Source organism: Mus caroli, chromosome 8, assembly GCF_900094665.2.
Source record: "Mus caroli chromosome 8, CAROLI_EIJ_v1.1, whole genome shotgun sequence".
Lineage (NCBI taxonomy): Eukaryota > Metazoa > Chordata > Mammalia > Rodentia > Muridae > Mus > Mus caroli.
In genome coordinates, this window is record NC_034577.1 from 22,999,527 (window position 1) to 23,019,229 (window position 19,703).

General features: G+C 41.0%; 1 protein-coding gene across 9 annotated transcripts in view; it reads right to left on the reverse strand.

The window, feature by feature from the left end:
• The window catches only part of Unc5d (unc-5 netrin receptor D), a 541,037-nt gene that overhangs the window by 19,483 nt on the left and 501,851 nt on the right, over positions 1-19,703 (reverse strand). For all 9 annotated transcript variants that reach the window (XM_021169826.1, XM_021169827.1, XM_021169823.1 and 6 more), the window contains 3 exons: positions 17,117-17,266; positions 9,843-10,007; positions 1,366-1,544 (listed from right to left, as the gene is read on the reverse strand). In XM_021169826.1, coding sequence (XP_021025485.1) covers positions 1,366-1,544; positions 9,843-10,007; positions 17,117-17,266 — 494 coding nt within the window. The remainder of the gene's footprint in view (positions 1-1,365; positions 1,545-9,842; positions 10,008-17,116; positions 17,267-19,703) is intronic.

Consider the following 19,703-nt stretch of genomic DNA (forward strand, 5'->3'; position numbering starts at 1 on the left):
CTCCCCTCCTCTCCTCTTCTCTCCCCTCCTTTCTTCTTCTCACCTGTTTTGTTTTCCTACCCATTATTGTTCAACAAAATTAATTTTCTTGGTCTATTTTTTTGTCCTGTTGTCCATATTGACCAGAAAGTGAACTTGACACAGTCATGGTATTCATGGATGACAACCAAGAAATTTCTCCTCTTTTACACTTGTTAAGTTTGGAAGCGGGGCTAAGTTACGTATTTCTTGTACATTCATATTTTTTTTTAATGCTTCCATTTTCAGTCCTAGCCTTGCCTTTTCAAGAAGCTATCTATTCTCTTTGGGTTTGTCTATTCTCTGTAAATTCATTTTCTTCTGGCAACAGTGTCTCTGATTTCCGGTTGTATCCTTCATTTGTGGATTCTGGATCCATTCTGAGGCAGGGAGCCTTATTCTATCTTTCCTTGGCAGACACCTAGCCCCTTGCCCCTTTCAGATACAAAAGAGTCAGGCATGTGTCTGTGAAAATAAAGAAGGAAAACTGAAAAGGGAGAACAAGCCAAGCATGGGGGTGGGGGGCGGGGGACAAGCATGTTAAAAAAAAAAAAAAGCAAGGGAGAAAAAAAAAGCTTTGTCTAAAAAGAAAAAAAAATCAAAACAAAACAATAGTACCAAAGACAAAGAAAATAAAAATGATGTATAAAATCCAACCTTAGCTTATTTTGCAGTCTAGTCATGAGTCAACCCAAATTCAGTGCATACCAGCCTCCCACCACCCACTGATGTTGCTCTGAGTCTGACTCTGCTCCTCTTAAGTAATGCAGCTTACTAGGGGTTTCTCTATTCCAGGAAGCTCTAGGACAGGACATCATCTGCTAACCCATGAAGTCATGGGTGGCTCTCTATGGCATTCCATTTGGGTGGTGGTGTCAAGGTAACTTTCTCTTCACTTGGTGGCAGGTCTAAAAGTTGTCTTGAAATCCCCTCTCAATTGTATCTAGGTGCCCATTGTTGCAGACTGAGCATGGCCCTGTTAGGGGGTAAGCAGTGCCTACCATTACCGGGTAGGGGAGGACAGCAGGATATTTGCTGCCTTGTAGCTATGTACCAGTGTAAACTATGTTCTGTTCATTTACCAGGACAGCACAGTCTAGGCCTCTGTTTGAGTAACCCAAGTAGCAAACTGGATACAGGGCCAGAACCAAAGTAGGGACTTTTGGTAGTGCACCCTGAGGCAGGATGAGAGGGCAATAGATGCGATACGCTGGTACTATAGCTGGACTCCATATAAAAATAGGCTAGAGGAATACACCAAGTTCCCAAGCCCACATGGTTGCCTCAACTCACTTTATTTTTCAGAGCTTGCAAAATCAAAGCATTTCAAAAGTTACCCCAAATTACCTATTGATGCTGTTCTTCTGTGCTAACATCTGCCAGTCCTTGCCTTTGGCATTTGGGGTATCAAACGTGGCGCAGATCCTCTGTCTGATGGAATAGGGAATTTTGAAGGCTTTTGGGCCAGTCTGTGCAGGAAAGGTACTGTCCTCTTGTGCGAAGAAAGTGATGGTTTCTCGTTCACTCTATAAACAAGATAAGTGATGTGTGATCAGGCCCAAAGAAAAACACCGCTGACATTTTTTATTTGTGAAAAATCTATGTTAACACACATGCTCCAAATGCATACATAAAACACACTGACAGGTTCCCTTAGTTTTCAAAATAGTAAAGACCTTTTTTTAGTGGCCCATCAATCATGTCCGAAAGATTTACAGTGGCCTCTTCCACTCAGAGATATCATAGGTCACCAGCTCCTAGCACCCTGCCCTGTCTAGAAAGGAAAGAACTAGGTAGTTTTTAAGGCTTTTGGATAGATGAGAATTAGTAAGAAGAAGCTACCTGGTGACAGATTTGGGTTCGGTATGAGGAATGACCCTCTGGTAGTCATTGAGACCAAAGACAAATGGGCTGATCAAGGCAGCAGACTGGGAAGCTGAAAAGGCAAGGGTGGGGGTGGGGGGAAGGAGACTGTATGTTAATGCTACAAACGTTTGCTCTGTTCCTTACTCCTGCAGTTGTATGGCCCTATGAATAATTCCATTTTTGAGTTAACTCCCTTCAATGAGAGAGACTCTGCCCGAGACAATGCTTCTGTGAGCTGTGCACAGTGATGGCTGGAAGGCTTCCGCATGTTGTCTGCCCAGCAAGGAAAATAAGGTTTAGTTCACTACGCCCATGATGAAGTCACAAGGAGATCTTGCAGGCTGCAGTGGTGGCTGATAGCTTCATGTGGACTAATAGAATTGTAAGAATTTATAAATATTTGGTGCGACGAAACCCATGGTTATTATATGCCATAAAATAAGAAGGACACTGCTGACATAATTAAAGGACCCAATCAGATGGCTTTGAATTAATTATTTTTCTTTTCCCTTGTGGATTCAACCTAACCCACAGGTTAATCCTGTGGTTACACACCTTCAAAAGGAAAAAAGGATAACTCTTCTGGAATGTGTTCATTCTCATTTATTCTCTCTCTCTCTCTCTCTCTCTCTCTCTCTCTCTCTCTCTCTCTCTTTCTCCTTTCTTCCCTTGCCCCCATTGCTTTTGACTGTACTGAGGATTGAATTCAGAGCCTTATGCAAGGTAGGCACATATACTACCTTTGAGTGCACAGCACGGATTTGGAGGCATAGCCTCCTGCTCTGGGAGAAGAAGATGAAAACATGTCCATGTGAATTGCTTGGGAAGCAGATAGATGTGTAGCTTGGATCCAAGGGCAACCCTTGCCTATGCATAACATATGGAATGGGAACCTGTGTCCCACAGGACAAGGAACTGTGTTGTACCAAAAACGTGAACAACCATGGACTCTGTGCTCCAATAAGAACATTTCTCTGACCAGAGAATGCAACTATGCTTGGGTTTTGACTTATAAAAGTAGGAATTTTCTTTATGCTTCTAAATTGGTGGCAATCTGTTATGTGAATAAGGAGAAGTAATTCAAGGATGATTTAGGGACAAGGTAGGATGCTTTAAACCACACTCAGCTAGCATTTGGATGATGAACTTGTGTGTTGCATCCATCTTCAAGTCAGCTCATGCTTCACTACTGCCCCAAGTCCCGTTCAGATTTCTCCGTGACTCATGACCTTATCATGTCTTCCTACTGTGGGCACTGGAGCCACCATGACCCTTCACAGGTAGTGTCAGGCTTGTACATTTTCATCAAAACTTAGTCAAAGAGACTGGCTGACGTAGAGATTTCATTAATGATTGGCAGTGCTTTTTATGTTTTCTATTATCATGAGACATGGGAAGATGGTTATGTGTCTTGAAAACTCAGGATGCTCCGAAGAAGCACATCTGGGATGTTCCAAGAGAAAAGAGCTTCATGGCCAAGTGCAGATCCAACATTCCCCTTGAGTTCAGTTGACTGCTTTCAGTTCTAGTCTACATCATAAAATAATCTTATACAAATTCTTTCCATGCTTGTGGTTGGGATGGTCTAATAACAAAAGTAGCCTTTAAATCAGGATACTTTAGGATGCTTTAAATTGCTTTCCAGTAGGACTCTAGACTCCTGGCTTGTAACTCTGAATGCCATAACATTTTACATCTCAGCTTCCTACTCAGACCTTCTGCCAAGTTTGCAGACTCAACAGACAGTATGAAAGCTTGTCAAAAGCCACCCAAGTAACTTGTGACACACCTGAAACTACAAGTTGGAAGCCCTAGTAACTACACCAGCCCCCATTTTACTGCTTCAAAACAAATATGAACTACACAGAGCAGAGAGCTTATTTAAAAATATCTTGTGTGGGTGACATTATTAGTATGCTTTGGAAATCTATATGGAGAAGAGTCTTCGTGAGAGAAGTGTTTGACCTGGCCTTACATGATTGGTAGGCATTGGCTAAACAGACTTTGAGCAGAGAGGGTCTTATTTCAGGCAGAGTGGACAATTCTGTTCTGATATATTGGATGGTTATAAAATAAACCAACCCTGCTTCTTACTGCATAAAATAGGTTACAGGTAGACATTATTTTTTATCATGGTTTGTAAAATTTCTTTTACCCTCTAAAAATGCAAATCAAGTGGGAATAGCTTTCTTACACATCTTCTGACTTGAAGACTACTGAAGAAAGTAAGGAAAGGGAGGGGATCCTGAATTGTGAGGGGGGAGAGAAAATAAAAGACATTTACACAAGACAGCATGGGATTCTTCTGTGTGAAATGGCATCAAAGGTTATTAACCTAGGGGAAGGTGGCTTACAAGCAAAGAACAAAACAAAACAAACAAAGGTTCAGTCTAAATAATTGAAAGATACAAAATTTGCTTTGGACCACAAACTTGGAAATATTTTGAGTAATACAATCATGGGCTGAGAACATAGGGGATATATGCTGGTTGGTAAAGTACTCAGCTAGCACATGTAAGGTCCTAAGTTTTAATTCTCAGCATAAAAAATATAAAGAATTGTATGTGTTTGTACATGTATATTTGTGCACATGTGTGTGCATGTGTATGTGCGGGTGTATGCATGAGTGTTAGGGAGAGAGGTAGAAGACTTTAGGTATTTTCCTCAGTTGCTTTCAACCTTATTCATTGAGGCAGGGTCTTCTCCCCCAGCATTATGGCTCCAGTCGCTGACCAGCAAGTCCTGGCGATCCTCCTGTCTGCCTCTACAGTGAAGGGGTTAAAGATGTGTGCAACTGCATGTGGCTTTTAACTCTCAGGAGTGCTAGGGATTTGAGACTGGGACCTCATGCTTCACAGCAAGCGCTCTGCTAACTGAGCAGCCTTCCTTAAACCTCATAGAGTCTTCAAAGCCCAAACAATCAGACCAGACCTCAGACTGTGTCAACGGACTAGTCGGGAGAGTTTGACCCCCAAGAATCTCTTGGCAGAAGAAAAGCCACCTGGGAGCCCGAAATGAAGCAGGAGAAAAGTGTGTTTCCTTTGAAGGTGAATAAAATATACGAGGCTGAATCTAAAAATAAGCATTTTAAAAAATTTAATACACTTTAATAAGTGGATCCACTTCACTCTTAAAATTTCCAAACTTAAATACTCCCCTTCTACCTGAGTGACACTTTATGTAACATTTATGATGTATTCAAGAAGACATCTGAGCCAAGTAATGAGAATGCTGTGGTTACATCACATTCCCTGATTGTTTAAATTAAATATGCAGAGGAACAGTAGATTTTCATGCTCTGTACATCTGAGATAAGCGGCTGTTACCTGGCAAGCATGGGGAGTTGTAAATCAACGAGAGATCCCAAGTACTCTGTTTTATTGCAGACAAATTATCCCCCAACTTCCACCGCTTTTGGAGGAAAGATAAGAGAATTGCTTAAAGGGAAAATTGTAATGCGCAGGAATCCCATTTAAGTCATTTCTACCAAAAATGGTCTTCAATAATATTATACCAGAAAAAATGATGGGATAAATTATGTGAGGGTTCTTTCCAGTTCCTTAGAGTGTTCCAGGCTACAGTTTCTAGATGGATGAGAGAGCTGATTTGACAGTGTCAGTTGGCAGTAGTTATTATGTAATTCAACAGGATTGTATCAAGATGGGGGAATCTCACTGCTCCCAAAGACTGAAACAATTCTGGTCACATCAATCATAATAATAATAATAATAATAATAATAATAATAATAAAGATGTAGATATAGATATATAGACTTAGATATAAACATAGATGTTTGGCTAAAACTAAGGGTAACTCCGAAATAGTGTTTATTTGTAAAATCATCTAGACCAAAGGCATGAAGGGAAGTGGTAGATGGAACCATGAGCAATAAAATCAAACGTCTTTAGTGGGTATGACCCCTACATTGACTTAGATGTTTAGGACACATCCATACGCACAGACATGTGTGTCCTTATATCCATCATGATAGTCTTGTCAAATGTAAGGAGTTGTGACTGTAAGAAAACTCAGTCAAATAAGACAAAGAATGAAAACTCTTAGGTGAAATGCATAGGGATTTGGGGAACACAATTAAGGAAAATAATCAATGACATCTATGAAACGTTACAAGAGTTCCACATTATTGTGACTGTATGTACTCAACAAGTTCCAGTGGTTAAAAACTAAGTTTTCTCAACTCTAAAGTCAATGTTGGCAGCCTGGTGACAACGCAGTGTGACTTGCCTTCAAAACTGGTCTATGATTCCAAAGCCCCCACCCACCCCCACCCCATGTTTAGAATGTCACCTTTCTCTTCCTGGGAAATCTGTTTTTGATCACTGTCCATATTTGGCCCTTTGCATCAACCATTTACTATAAAAGTCAAATCCATTTTAGGAAAAGACAGCAGTTGTTATTGATCATCAGATGCATCCTTCTTCCAGATGCTGGAAGGAGTTTGAGAGACAGTTCAATGATGACACTATTAGAAGTTGAGTTCCACATGTAGGATACACATTATTCTCTTGACAATCTACAAAATAAACACCTACATAGGCCATCACACAAACATTGATGTTCTATGGTTTCTTCTTTTGTGGGTTGGCATATGTGCAAGTGCTCCTATATTTTCAGGTGTGTTTATGTGTTGCGGCCATAGGATAACCTTAAGCATTGTTCTTTCTCAGGAATTATCTGCTTCATGTGTTTTGTTTGTTTGTTTGGCTGTTTTGTTTTGTTTTGTTTTGTTTTGTTTCTCACTCAACCTAGAGCTCACTTAGTAGGGTAGGGTGATTGGGTTGTAAGTTTGATAAATTTGTGTATCTCTGCCTCCCCAGAACATGCATTAGAAGCCTACAGTTCTGTGCTTTTTTTGTGTGTGTTATGTGGGTTCTGAAAACTGATCACAGGGCATCATGCTTATATAGTAGGCACTTTAAGGGCCAAGGCATCTCCATAGCCCTGCTTTGTTTTTTGTTTTTTGTTTTTGTTTTTGTTTTATTTTTGACAAAAGAATTTCTCATCATTCCATTCACGTACTTATTAACAAAATTACTGATTTGGGGATGTTTGCCGTGAGTGAGCTCCCAAATTGATGATTTGCATTATGGGTCACTGTGAGACTCATTTGGGGTCTTAAAATAATGTAATATATGTGGAGACTTTGAGCCTGAAGTTGGGTCTCTGAATTTGCACTGTGGTGCCCCATTTTGTCAGTTCAATGTCCTCAGACGTGCAAGGTAGCTTCTTTGAGATTTTATGTCATGCACAATTGTGAACGCAGTGATAAATCATTCGCAGAGCAGTGATGGTTATGTGACCAATGTGAAACAAATGAAACATTCTGAAACACAGGGACTTTCCAGAGTCATCCATTGTCTTCTCAAATAGTAAATGCTAATAAATTAGACTTGCTGAAGATGTCCCGGAACTGGGTGAAATTCCTATAGCAACACTGTAGGCAATTAATAAACCAATCCCTGACAGAATGAAAAGAGCAGGAAAACATTGAAAAGCGGAAGCCTGTGGACTAATAGCCATCACTCAACAAAGTTTTCTCATATTGATACTTGTATTCATGTACAAGAGATACTGCAATGCTGTCTTCTTGGTAGCTAAATGTCTCTGTAAACTTTGAAACATTAGAAAAAGGATAGACAGCAAATGGTAGGAAGGACTGGGCTCATTGGCTAGTTTAGCTTTGATGTACTTCACAAGTTTAGTTAAGCAATAACAAAAAGTATTAGGGTGGGCCAACACTTTACTGTCCTCCCATAAGCTTTCTGTAATAGCAGAAACCAAAACACAGCATCCAGGTGTCCAAATCTAAAATACTTTGACCTATTAAAAGGCATGTCAGGATGTGATGCATCTTCTGCCCTTCGATGGGTGCATCTGAAAATTAGGTGTGTGTTTTTGTTTGGTGGTTTTGTGTTTGATTTTTGTTTTGTTTTGTTTCTTTCTTTTGATTTTCATTTGAAAATCCATGGCTAGGGAGGACATTGGCCCCGAAGGAGAACTTATTACTGTTGTTTAGCCAAGTTGTCATGGTGACAAACTGCATTTTAAGTATTTCCGTTTCTAACTATAGGCAAATGTTACTTAATCAGGAAAGCTTCTTTGCGGTGAATGGTGGTAAATGTAGACTCATGGCTGCTCACAGTGTTAAGGCTGGGTATGGAGACGAGTGCTCTTCCCTAAATGGGGCATTTGTACTATTCCCTCTAAGATGCAGAGATATCACAGAGCAGCTCAAAGTATGCAAGGGCCAGAAAACAAAGAAAGGGCTATGAAAAGATACAGCCATTGCAAAAATATCCCACACCAGCTACAGTTGCCTTCCTTGGACTTGCATAAGATTGGGTCTATCAACTGCCAATCATGGGTTGGGGCGAGACACACAGAGCCTTCTGCCTGCCTGTTGAACTATTATTGGTTACTGATGGGTTCTGGGTAAGAGATATAACTGTTTTGAGTTGTGTATCCACGAAATGAACGCACCAGACTCTAATGGACAGTTCCAATGTGGCCACAGAGATGACCCTGGTTAAAATCAGTGGGTCACAAGACAAAGTCATGGCTGTGGGAAAGGGACTTGGTGGGGGTAGGATGAACATAGTGGGAAGGGAACAAAGAGAGTTGGGGATGTGCAAGTAACCAGAACATATTGTTCCTTGGTTCTCAACCCATGGGTTGCAACCTCCACTGGGCCACATATTAGATACCCTGCATATCAGATATTTTACATTACAACTCAACAGTAGTAAAATCACAGTTATGATGTAGCAAGAAAAATAACTTTATGGTAGGAGGTCGAGATTGCAGCATCAGGAAGTTGAGAACCACCTCGTCCTATGTATTCATGTATGCAACTTAATCAATTAAAGCCAATTTAATCAATTAAAAAAAAAAAACCTAAAACCAAAAAATAAAACACTTCATTTAACTTCAGCATGAACTATTACTAAAAGGGGTTATATTCTAAAAACCAAAACAACAACAACAAAAACAAAGTAATTTTCATATAATATTTGTTTGTATTTTTCTTGAAATATATTGAATTACATATGCTGGGACTGTTCAAGAAAGAGCTTCTAAAAATACCATACCCAGATTTCTGCATGTACTTTTCCCCATCAAAGCTGCTTTATCGCTAAATGCTAATTGGCAATAATGAATGCAAATAGCGCACACAGACGTCAGTCAGTTAAGACAGCTATCAATTGTAAGACATGATCCTCAGAAAAGCTACCCAGCCCTCAGGAAAAGTATTTGGGGAATTAGCAGCACTCACTTTGCATAAACAATGAGCTAAGACGAAATGCAAAGAAGTGATAATGCATTAAGTTACACATTCAAGGGAGAAAAACTTGAAGTTAAGTTATATGTACATAGCTGTGTTACATTTGCAAATGAGGATAAATTATTATCTCATTAATATTTATATGCTGACAAATACAGATGTTAAAGTCTGTGGGTCACAACGCAAACAAATAGGACTGATGTGGGGAAAGGAAGTTGGCAGGGAGATGCTCCAAATGTAAAGTACTACACAAGGCAACTGTCTTTTAAAACATGTCCATGAACCAGTTAAACAATAACCCAGTAGCCACTGGAGCCTCACCGGCCATGTTGACGCTCCCTGGACAGGAGTCTGTAGGAATCCCAGGCCCTTTGTCAATTAGGAAACTGCTTACCTTTTGCTGAAAAATTCCTGAACCCGCTCCTTTGCCAAAAGTCCCTCTACAGAACCTCAAGGTTGAGGTTCCCTGTCCAGTGGGAAGCTTGGCTCAGTTTTGAGCCTGAGAACTTTTGTTCTTCCTCACTGGTAATGAGAGGGAAGAGTCTATATTGCAAAGTCCCCAAGAACCCCAATGGCAAAGCCACGATAGATATGCGATCTTTACTCCCACCGTCACTTAGGAAGGGAGTCCAAAGACCTGCATCCTGGACTTACCTCTAGGATGGATGTCTGCACTTGGAGGATCTGTTCATGGCCTTTGAGCTGCCGAATGCAGATTTTGCAGGACAGCTGGGTGGTGGTGGGCGTGTAGCGCTCCAGGGAGAAGGCACAGTGCAGGGGCTGCCGGTTGCTGCTCCACACTCGGGAGAAGGGGACTTCCTGCAGGGGGTGGGAAGTGGGGGTGGAGAGGAAAAGGTGTGAAAAAACAGAGCCCTGCTTTGAGGAACCACAATAGGAGAGTCTTAATCACGATAACGATGATGATGACGATAGTAATGATAGCGATGATGATGATGATGGTGATGATGATGATATTGTAGCAAAGATGCTTGCTTAAGTAACTTTGGTGGAAGTGTAGAAATGATGCTTCAGCATACGCCAGGCAGCATAAAAGTCATTAATATCAATTCCAATTGATAACATTCGAACTTGTAAGAAATGCTACAAGACGTCAGATTTCACACACACACACACACACACACACACACACACACACACACGCACGTGCACACATGCACACATGCATGCACGTGTGCACACAAACACATGCCATAGAAAAAGCACCATTAAAATGTAACCTTTCTTCTTCCTCCTTAGAAGGCTCCTATAGTCCTTCCTTCTATATAAGCCTGGAATGGAATGCTACTTTCTTGCCTATGTAAGATTTCTACCAGAACTGGTTACCCACACCACAGCCTCATACATACTTGTGTAGGGACAGACTCTGCCAATGTACCTGGCACAACTGCACACAACCCCTAGAGGGACACACACATGCTTGGCACCCAGAGTGGCATAGCTGTCTAATCACCTACTCGTGGCCACGAGAAAGATAAGTTGGAAACGCTGAACCCTACAATATAAAGGAGGAAAAAAAATAACAATTTAGGTTTGGCCCCCTCCTCAAGTGACAGGTACAACTCTCTGGCAAGTAAATGTAGGTTTTAGTAATAAGAATGGGAAGTACTCCTTTTCTTAATACTAGCTGGAGCATGCAGGCAAAGGCAAGTTTTTAATAGTTTGTTCCTACTTCTTAGCCTTTTTTTTTAATGTGCTAAAAAAAAAGTAACTGCTTCCTAGTCAAATGTGGCACTGACCAGGAGTGCCCAGCTCCTAACAACCCTCAACATCACTTTTATTTCCTCTGTTTATCGCCACATTAATTTGCTCCTTTTATTTCTAAAAATATAATTTTCTGCAGTGCTGAAGCTGAAAGGTGGCAAGAGATGTACAAAGCCTGGAAGCTGGAGACACAAAAGGGTGGCTTGCAGGGTGTTAAAAGACCAAGGCCGCAGCTGTAATTACTCACTTGGACGAACTGTTTATTCCCAAGCTCTAATGGCCACACTCTCGTGTATAGCTTGCTTTTCGCATTTCCTCTAAAAGTTATATTGATCTAAGTTGTGGGTACCGTTGGGAGTGACTGTCCTCCAGGCCAAGCCGTTGCAATCTTGGGATGCTCAGCTCTGTAAAAGGTTCTTTCATTCCAGCTGGGCTGGTTGACTGTTTACATCACCCTCACGGTGGGAAGGCACTGGTTATGAAACCCTCCCCTAAGAATCCAAGTGCTCCCTTCTATCCACCGTATACAACTCTGCCTTAACTGCATCTGACCTCAGGGAGGCGCAAGCATATATATAGGCTAAGGGAGACTGTCTGGGGTGGGGTAGGGGTGGGGGCTTCATCCTGGCAGCTATGGGGAAGCCCCCATCACCACTGGAATAGGGCTATGATCTCTTGGGGTGAGGAATACCCATATCCCTGTTAGAAGCATCTCACATATGCTCTGTAAGGAAACCCAATAGGTACTAATTGGTTCTTTTATTTTATATATAAGAAATATGTTTATTATTTTTATGAGCTCAGTTAAAAAATACTCATTCTTTGTCAGGGCTAGTCCATTATATTCTTTCTTTGGAGATAATGAAATATACAAAAAATTATTATGTATATTTAACAATAACAAAGGAACAACAGATACCAAACCTTGCCTGTAAGACAAACAAGCAGGGACTAGGTTCACAGCTCAACTAATTGGTTCTTAAGAGTGAACTTTGGCAGAGTAATACCTCAGTCGGTCACTGCGACCTTAGGAAGAGGGGGAGACGTTCTTTATGTCTCCTTATGGGAAAGAGATTTGGCAACAGACACTTTCTGGCAAAACCATCAGGGATCAAAGTATTTTAGATTTTTCTGTTGTATGCTTAAATAGGAGATGCCAAGCTTTGAAGAACAATGAGAGAACAAAATCAAACATTTACAGTTACCAGTCATCTTAGCAAGAATATAAGAAACATGTAGGACATTTCTTTTGTTGTATTTGCTCTTAATCCTTGGCCAAAGTTAGGAGACTAGCCTCTAAAGATGTCCAGAGGTCTCAGGAGCCCTGAGGTAATTTCTAGCATATCACAGTTCCTCCTCCTGAGCCATACCCCATTCTGCCATCCATGGATTATTCCTGATTCAGCCTCCTACCCATCTCCCTCTGCCCAGTGAACTTGACCCCATCGGCTTGCACATGGCCAAATGTCATCTCCCTTTGCAGGGCTCTAATAACTACATTGCTAGCACTGGACCTTATCATCATTCTCTGGCACTGGAGATCGGAGGTGCTCTACAAATGTTCCTATGTTTCTCAGGCATCTTTACCTTCTCTTTCCCAGAGTTATTTAGCAAGCATTCCTAACCCCATTATACCTCACTGGAGCTGAATGAAATACTGTTTCATAATCTTTCTGCCTCTAGTCTCTACTAGACAAGCTTGGCAGAGTATGGGACCTGACAGGAACATAGAATGGAAATCAGTTGATTGGCATTCATCAGGCAATAGCACTACAGTCTCTCAGCTCTACTCATTATGTGTGGTGGTTTGAGTAGGAATGGCAACCACAGGCTCATGGGCTTGAATTCTTGGTCCATAGGGAATATCATCCTTACGGGGTGTGGCCTTGGTGGACTTTATTGGAGGAAGTTTGTAACTTGTAGGCCAGCTTTGAGGTCTTATATATGCTCAAGCTATGCCCAGTGTGACATACAGTCTCCTTTTGCTATCTTAGGATCAAGATGTAGATCTCTCAGCTCCTTCTCTAACACCTACATGCTGCCATGTTTCCCAACATGACAATAATGGATGAAAACTCAGAAACTGTGAGGTATGGGACTAAGCTTGTGAAACTGTAAGCTAGTCACTTAAATGTTTTCCTTTATAAGAGATACCGAGAACATGGTGTCTCTTCATAGCAATAAAACCCTAACTCAAATACTATGAGAGACATTGATGTGACCATTATCTAGGGGCTGGACCTAATCCCATGATTCCTTTGCCTTGGGGTTCACAGCGAACCCCAATGCCTCACATTATAAATCCAGCTTTCTGATCGGCCTTCCCAGGCCTCAGTCATTTCACGCCCTGCTTCAGCTTTCTACATTCTCACTCTTACAATCTCTCACATAAAATGTCTTCTCTAAACCAGTTGATTTTTGTAGAGGTACTCTGAATGACTCCTTTAGAGAAACCAACTATAACACAGCTGTAAGATTAATGGCTGGGTTTTACATTACAGCAGAAGGTAAGCCTAAGGGTTCCAGTGTTACAGAGTCCAGTTCAAGATCGATCCCCTCAAGAAGATCTGCCTTTTCTGCTGTGGGTTGGGAAACTTGCTAATATTTACCTTTTCTTAAAAAAATAGTACTGGCCACTTATTTGATATGACTTGCTAAGATTCCTGTATTTTTTCCCCCTGAACACTGGAATGTAGGAGATTAATAACCTCTGCAGAGACAGTCTTCCTTGTAGAAAGACATGAGAACTGGCATAAGAATGTCTTCTCTCCTGTTTCTTCATGCTACTGCGTGCAATCAAAACACTTCTAAATCTGTTTTTAGGACAGTACTGAATAAATAGATTTTCCTTGTTGACTTGAATAGCAGGTGCAAATAGTGCTCAACAAAACATTTTAAAAGAATAGAACGGGAAGCACTGTGATTAGTGTGTTTTCAGGGCAATTGTTACTGTATTCATTTATCCCAAAAGAGAGAGAGATGGAATGGGGGGGGGGATGGGCAAAAAGAAAAGAAAAACCCATCCTGTTGCCCCAAACAAAACAAAACCAAATCACCAACAATGCTCACTGAGCAGAAAGGAACAGCACAGGAATTGTGCAGAGGACAAAGTGTAGCAAAGTTATGTGCTGTTAAAGAATTCCAGAAATGGTTACATTTGGGTTCCCATTACAATTAAGTTCCTAGCAGATGGAAAGAATGTAAATCATATCCTAGCAGGGGACAGACACGGACTTCTGGAAGATTCATAGCATGCTGCAAAGCCTTTATCCCAGGGACATGACAACCCCACTTTGTGTCTTATTGGCTATGAATAAATAAATAAATAAATAAATACATACATAAATAAATGCTGTCATATAGCTTATCATAGCTTTCCAACCCAGAGGCAACAAAGAAAAAAGGAAGCTATAATGAAGAAGCTTGACCTTCTCAGGGACCTGTTGAGAGCCAGAGCTATTTAGTCATGTCCTGTGTAGGGAAAGGAGAGAGATACAGGACAGTAGGACTGGATTCCTAATTACGATAGTCTCGAATCTTGGGAAGAAATCATGGAACAATGGGTTATTTACTAATAGTAGCATGGCAGGTAGAGGTGTCTCTGTGGAGTGAGGTCATTGGGTGCTACACAGGGCCCCTCCCTCCATTCTTGCAGAAGTTGTATGACATTCTCGGTGACATAGTACTCCTGGTTAGGAACCAAGCTGGACCGTCTACACATAGGCTCAGGACACAGACCCAATTCACACTGCAATGTTTCAAACCACTCTGCAATGCAGACTTTTGCTACCTGACAGGCAGATATTTCTGACCCTCTCTCTTAGTCTCGAAGTTCTTTGGAAATGCCATCCCTCAGAACAAAACCAAGTGGCATTTTGGAATCTGTGTCAACTGTAATATATAAATTTGTAGATTGTCCATTTGCAGTTTGAAAAAAAATCAAATAGATACTGATGGCACCTCCTGTTTCTCTTGCTTGGGGCTCAAAGATGACAAGGAGATTGGTTGAAAAGGAGACCACATATCAGCAATAGCATGGTTTTCTGTTTCTACAACATTTTTCTGAGATAAGCAGAGAGAGAGACAGAGACAGAGAGAGAGACAGAGAGAGAGACAGAGAGAGAGACAGAGAGAGAGACAGAGAGAGAGAGAGAGAGAGAGAGAGAGAGAGAGAGAGGCCCTGTTATGTTCTAAATGCTAAGTCCTAATGAATAGCCTTTCTCTGTTATCCACACATACAATGATCTACGTGAGGTTCAAGTGGTCTTACAGGAAATCTCCCCACCCCCAAAGTGCTTTTGATCTAATGCCTGGAACAGCCCAATACTCACTCATGCAACCTGAGGAACGTAGCCATGGCATGGGCAAAGATTAGTGGGTAAGGGTGATGGAGAGAAAGGAAGAAGAGAGTGGAAGGTAATTTGAGGTTTGAGAAACAGTGAGAATGAAGACTTGCGGGTAAGCCTCCTGGCACTGAGAAAATCCCACTGTTTCTCTTCCTCCCAAGACCCTTAGACTAAGCTCAATTATAGAAGGCCATTGTTTATATGTGTTCACAGCCTCCATGGACTCCAACCCACACTAGTAGTAAAGTGTGTTGGTTGTAAACCAAGGCTCTTTGGCTATAGCTAGTGGTGCTGTATCCTAGGAGTTCTGCAAGTACCTGTCCCCTTCTCTGCCTATCATATTCTTTCTGTATCCCTGGTTTTGCAATTATTGTTTAAGAGCCTACCTGGGAATGGATCTCTCATCCCCCTTTTTTTTTTTTTAAAAACTTTAAGCATTAAATTTAATAGTGACTTTGGGCTGAGTGATTTGCATTAGCCACAATGCAAACAGGCCCTCAAATCTATAAATCATTTATAGATTAATATGCAGGAATTCACATGGTTCTTGGGACTTGTTTTCATAAGTTTGATCTGGAACAGAAACTTTGAATATTGCCTCCTGGAAAGCAAAGGCACTGAGGTCTTGAATACCACTGGCACTACAGTCACTCAGGAATTTTCTGTCTAGAAATCTGTTGAGTGTGCCAAACAAAAGGGGGTGGGGGCTGGGACCACAAGAGATGTTCCTGTCACTCTGAATGTTTGAATGCCCTGAAACTGTAGATGGAGAAGTGGCTCTCAAAAGGCAAGAATCATGAGACTCAAGTGGGAAAAGAAGGGTCTTATCTGATTTGGATGTTCTGCATTTTATAAATTAGAAGCATTGGTGGCCCAACTTTTCTCTATCATGGAATTGCTGTGTTTTGTCTTTGTAATCTGCCTGGTTCTCATTCTGAATAATTATATGTCAGTGTAAATAGAGTGTGTTTGTGTTTGTGTGTTTGTGTGTGTGTGTGTTTGTGTGTGTATGTATGTGTATGTGTGTGTGTGTGTCTGTGTGTGTGTGCTTGCATGGATGTTCAATAAGTACTACAAAAGGAAAAGTTAAAAAGCCTCACAGAACTCTATTGCTTATGCTAGCTGCAATTGCAGATCAATGAGTACCAGCAGATATTATTCCAGGGTTAATAAAATGTCCTGTTACTTGAAGCAAAGGTGACTTGCATATAACAATGGAGAGAATTCTCAGACTTCTATGTCATGATGACAAACTTCTCAGATATCATTTTTTTATGGCAAACATAACTAAATAACCTGAGATGCTTAAAAAAAACTTTATGAAGAGTTATATGGACACTAATATACAAATATCTTTATGTATCTGTAAAAAGACTCCCAGGAGGCTTCCTTTTGCCTTTGATTTCTGACTAGGGGTATCCTCTCTCTCATCTTGCTCATTGCATTTGGCAGCAAGCACTTCACATATGAAGGGTAACAGCTCTGTTCTCAGCCACAACTATCACTCAAAATCATCACCCTGAGACATTCGGTTTCTTCTCAGCCGACTGCGATTAAAACAATTTCTCGAGATGATTGATTTTAACAAAAACACAAAATCCTTACTCTTAAGTGGTTGGATTTCCATCTTGAACCTATACTAAGCAATTCACACAGAAGCCTGAAGTGTCATATAACCTGTGATGTGAGAACTGTAACTTGGCAGACATCTGTGAATTTATGACAATATGTTCCACTCCCTGTGTGTGCCCAAACCATCATACCACTGACAGCTAGGAGGTGCAATACATAGAGGAAGGGCCCCTCCCGGGTTTGCTGGTCACAGCAAAGCTGTTCCCGTGAGAAGCTGCTGGTTGCTACCTGGCATGCAGTGAACGGTTTGATCCTCCAGAGAAAGGGAGGGATGTCAAGGACAGAGATCTGGAGACTGAATGTATTCCCTTTGAAATGCAGCAGCTTTGGTTCTTCCAGGAGCTGGCCACCTTGGTGCCGTTCATCAGAAACCACTTCCTGTAGGAGGAGGAGAGAAGAGGAAGAGGCATATTGAAGCATGCAGATCTTTGTACCCTCTCATCTATGGTGTGGATACACACTGCTGTGTCGACCTATGACACAAACATACACTTCCACAACCAGACACTTGGGTCCACACTTGGGGTTGAAAGCTGCTGAGAAATAGGGATTTGATACTCAAGAGATAATTGTGTTCTTTTTTGTTTATGTCATGGAGGTGCTTTAGAATCATTTATTTTGTTCAGTGTGGGTATGCGTGTGTCAAGGGGAGTAGACCATTTACAGGAATCTCCATTCTTCCATGATGTGAATTGCTGAGTCTGAACTCAGCTCATTAGGTTTGGTGGCAAGTGTCTTTCCCTGCTGAGCCATCTTGCTGACGCTTGTAGAGATCCTTTCATGAGAATATATTCCTTAGACAGAATGATGGCATCATCATGATGTCCCATATATGTATGCCATGTACTTGTGTCACAACAACTCCATTACCTTTCTTTGCCTTCCCCTCTCACAGGTCGTGTCTTCACACACAGGCCCTTTTTACTTTTGCATCTTATTTTTTAAAATCTAGACACCGTAGGAAAATTCAGGATTCTCCTGCATCTCTCTATCATTTCACGAGCATGATCATCTTCAGTTGCATCCATTNTTTTTTTTTTTTTTTTTGCGAATGCCATTTCATCCGTTATCATGATCATGGCTAGATAATACTCCTGTCGCTATGTAAATGTGCCACATTGACCTTATCTCAGCAGCCTTTGATTAACCCCCAGGCTGACTCTCTAAGTTGCTATTGTGAACACTGTCAAAAAAAACAAAAAAACAAAAAAACATGTATCTTTGTGGTATACTGGTTGAAATTTCTTCATAAGTGCTACTCCTGGATCAGATAGCATACTTTTAAATTTTCCAAGGAACCTCTATACTGATTTCCATAATGGCTCCACTAACTTACATTCCCTCCAGGAGTTAATGCCAGGGCTCCTTCTGTCTCTATTCATATGATACAACATTTGTTATGCGTTTCCTTGATAGTATTCCTTCTGGCTTCTTTAAAACTAACTGGGACTTTCCTTAAACTAAAACAGCTTTTTGCCCTCAAGCTGATGCTAATACCCTTGAGTTTCTAGGGGTGTATGGGTTTCATTTGGATGTGACATTACCCATGGATTGGCTGCACACAGGATGCAACACTGCCCTTCACAATACAGGCAGACTAGGTGTTTTCTACTCTACTGCAATTCTTCACTGAGATGGGCATTATCTAACATTCCATTTGGGCTCCAAATAAATGTTCTAGGGTGCACATTTATTTGTAGTGGCATTCATAAAAGTTTTTAAGCCAAAAGGCCAAGAAAAACAAGTTCTTTATCAAGTTAACTTCACTTCAGATACAAGAAATCGAATTTTCCAAGGTAAACACTCCTGCATGTTTCACTGAGAAATCATTATAATTACACTCATGACAAACAAAGCCCACACAGGTTCTGCTGAACAAACACTTAATTGCTTCTGAACTTGTTGTGACCAGAATTACATTGATAGGGCAAGTGGAACAGTTAGATAAATATGTATTCTGCAAAATATTAAATTACTGCAGAGGTAAGGCTGCCAGTGGCTGGAGATGAGAGTCTGCCCCAAGTCCATTGGTAGAATCACCCTTGACTTACAGATTTCTTGTCCTGTTGGGAGAAATGCCAGGCTATAGGCTTTTCTGTATTATAAGCTCTAAGATGCTACAATCAGTTAGAGAAAGGACAGCAAGCAGAAAATAAGCACAACTTATCAGAAGCTAAAAGCAGCCCCATGGAGTGACTACCTTCTGCCTTGAGATATACAGACATGGCTTTTTAAGGTTCTGGGAATTTGAGGTACCAGGACTTCACATACTTGGCAAGTGTTCTTATAAACACTTACATCTTTGCCTTTACAAATGTTGTTTTGAGACAGAATATCACTAATTTGCATAGGTTGGCCTAAATTTGTGATTTTTGTGTACTAATTACCCATGTGGCTATATGTGTGAGTTTTATAGGTGTATAGAATGATGGACAATTTTTAAAATGATTTTTGTTTGTTTGTTTTTATTCTTGAGTAGTTTGCTATCTAGGGTTTTTTTTTTTTTTTTTTTTTTTTCAACTTGACAAAACCAAGGGTCATCTGGGAAGGAGAATACTCAACAGAGAAGATGACGCCATCACATTGACTTGTAGGGAAAATTGTGGGGTATCTTAATTATTGATTGATGTGAAGTATCTAGTACAGTATGGGTAGCACTGTCCCTGGGAGTGTGGTCCTGGGGTATATAAAAAAGAAAACTGAAAAATCCATGGAGAAAACAGTGCTCCTTCAGGTGCTCAGCTGAGCCAGTCAGTGAGCAGTGCTCCTTCAGGTGCTCAGCTGAGCCAGTCAGTGAGCAGTGCTCCTTCAGGTG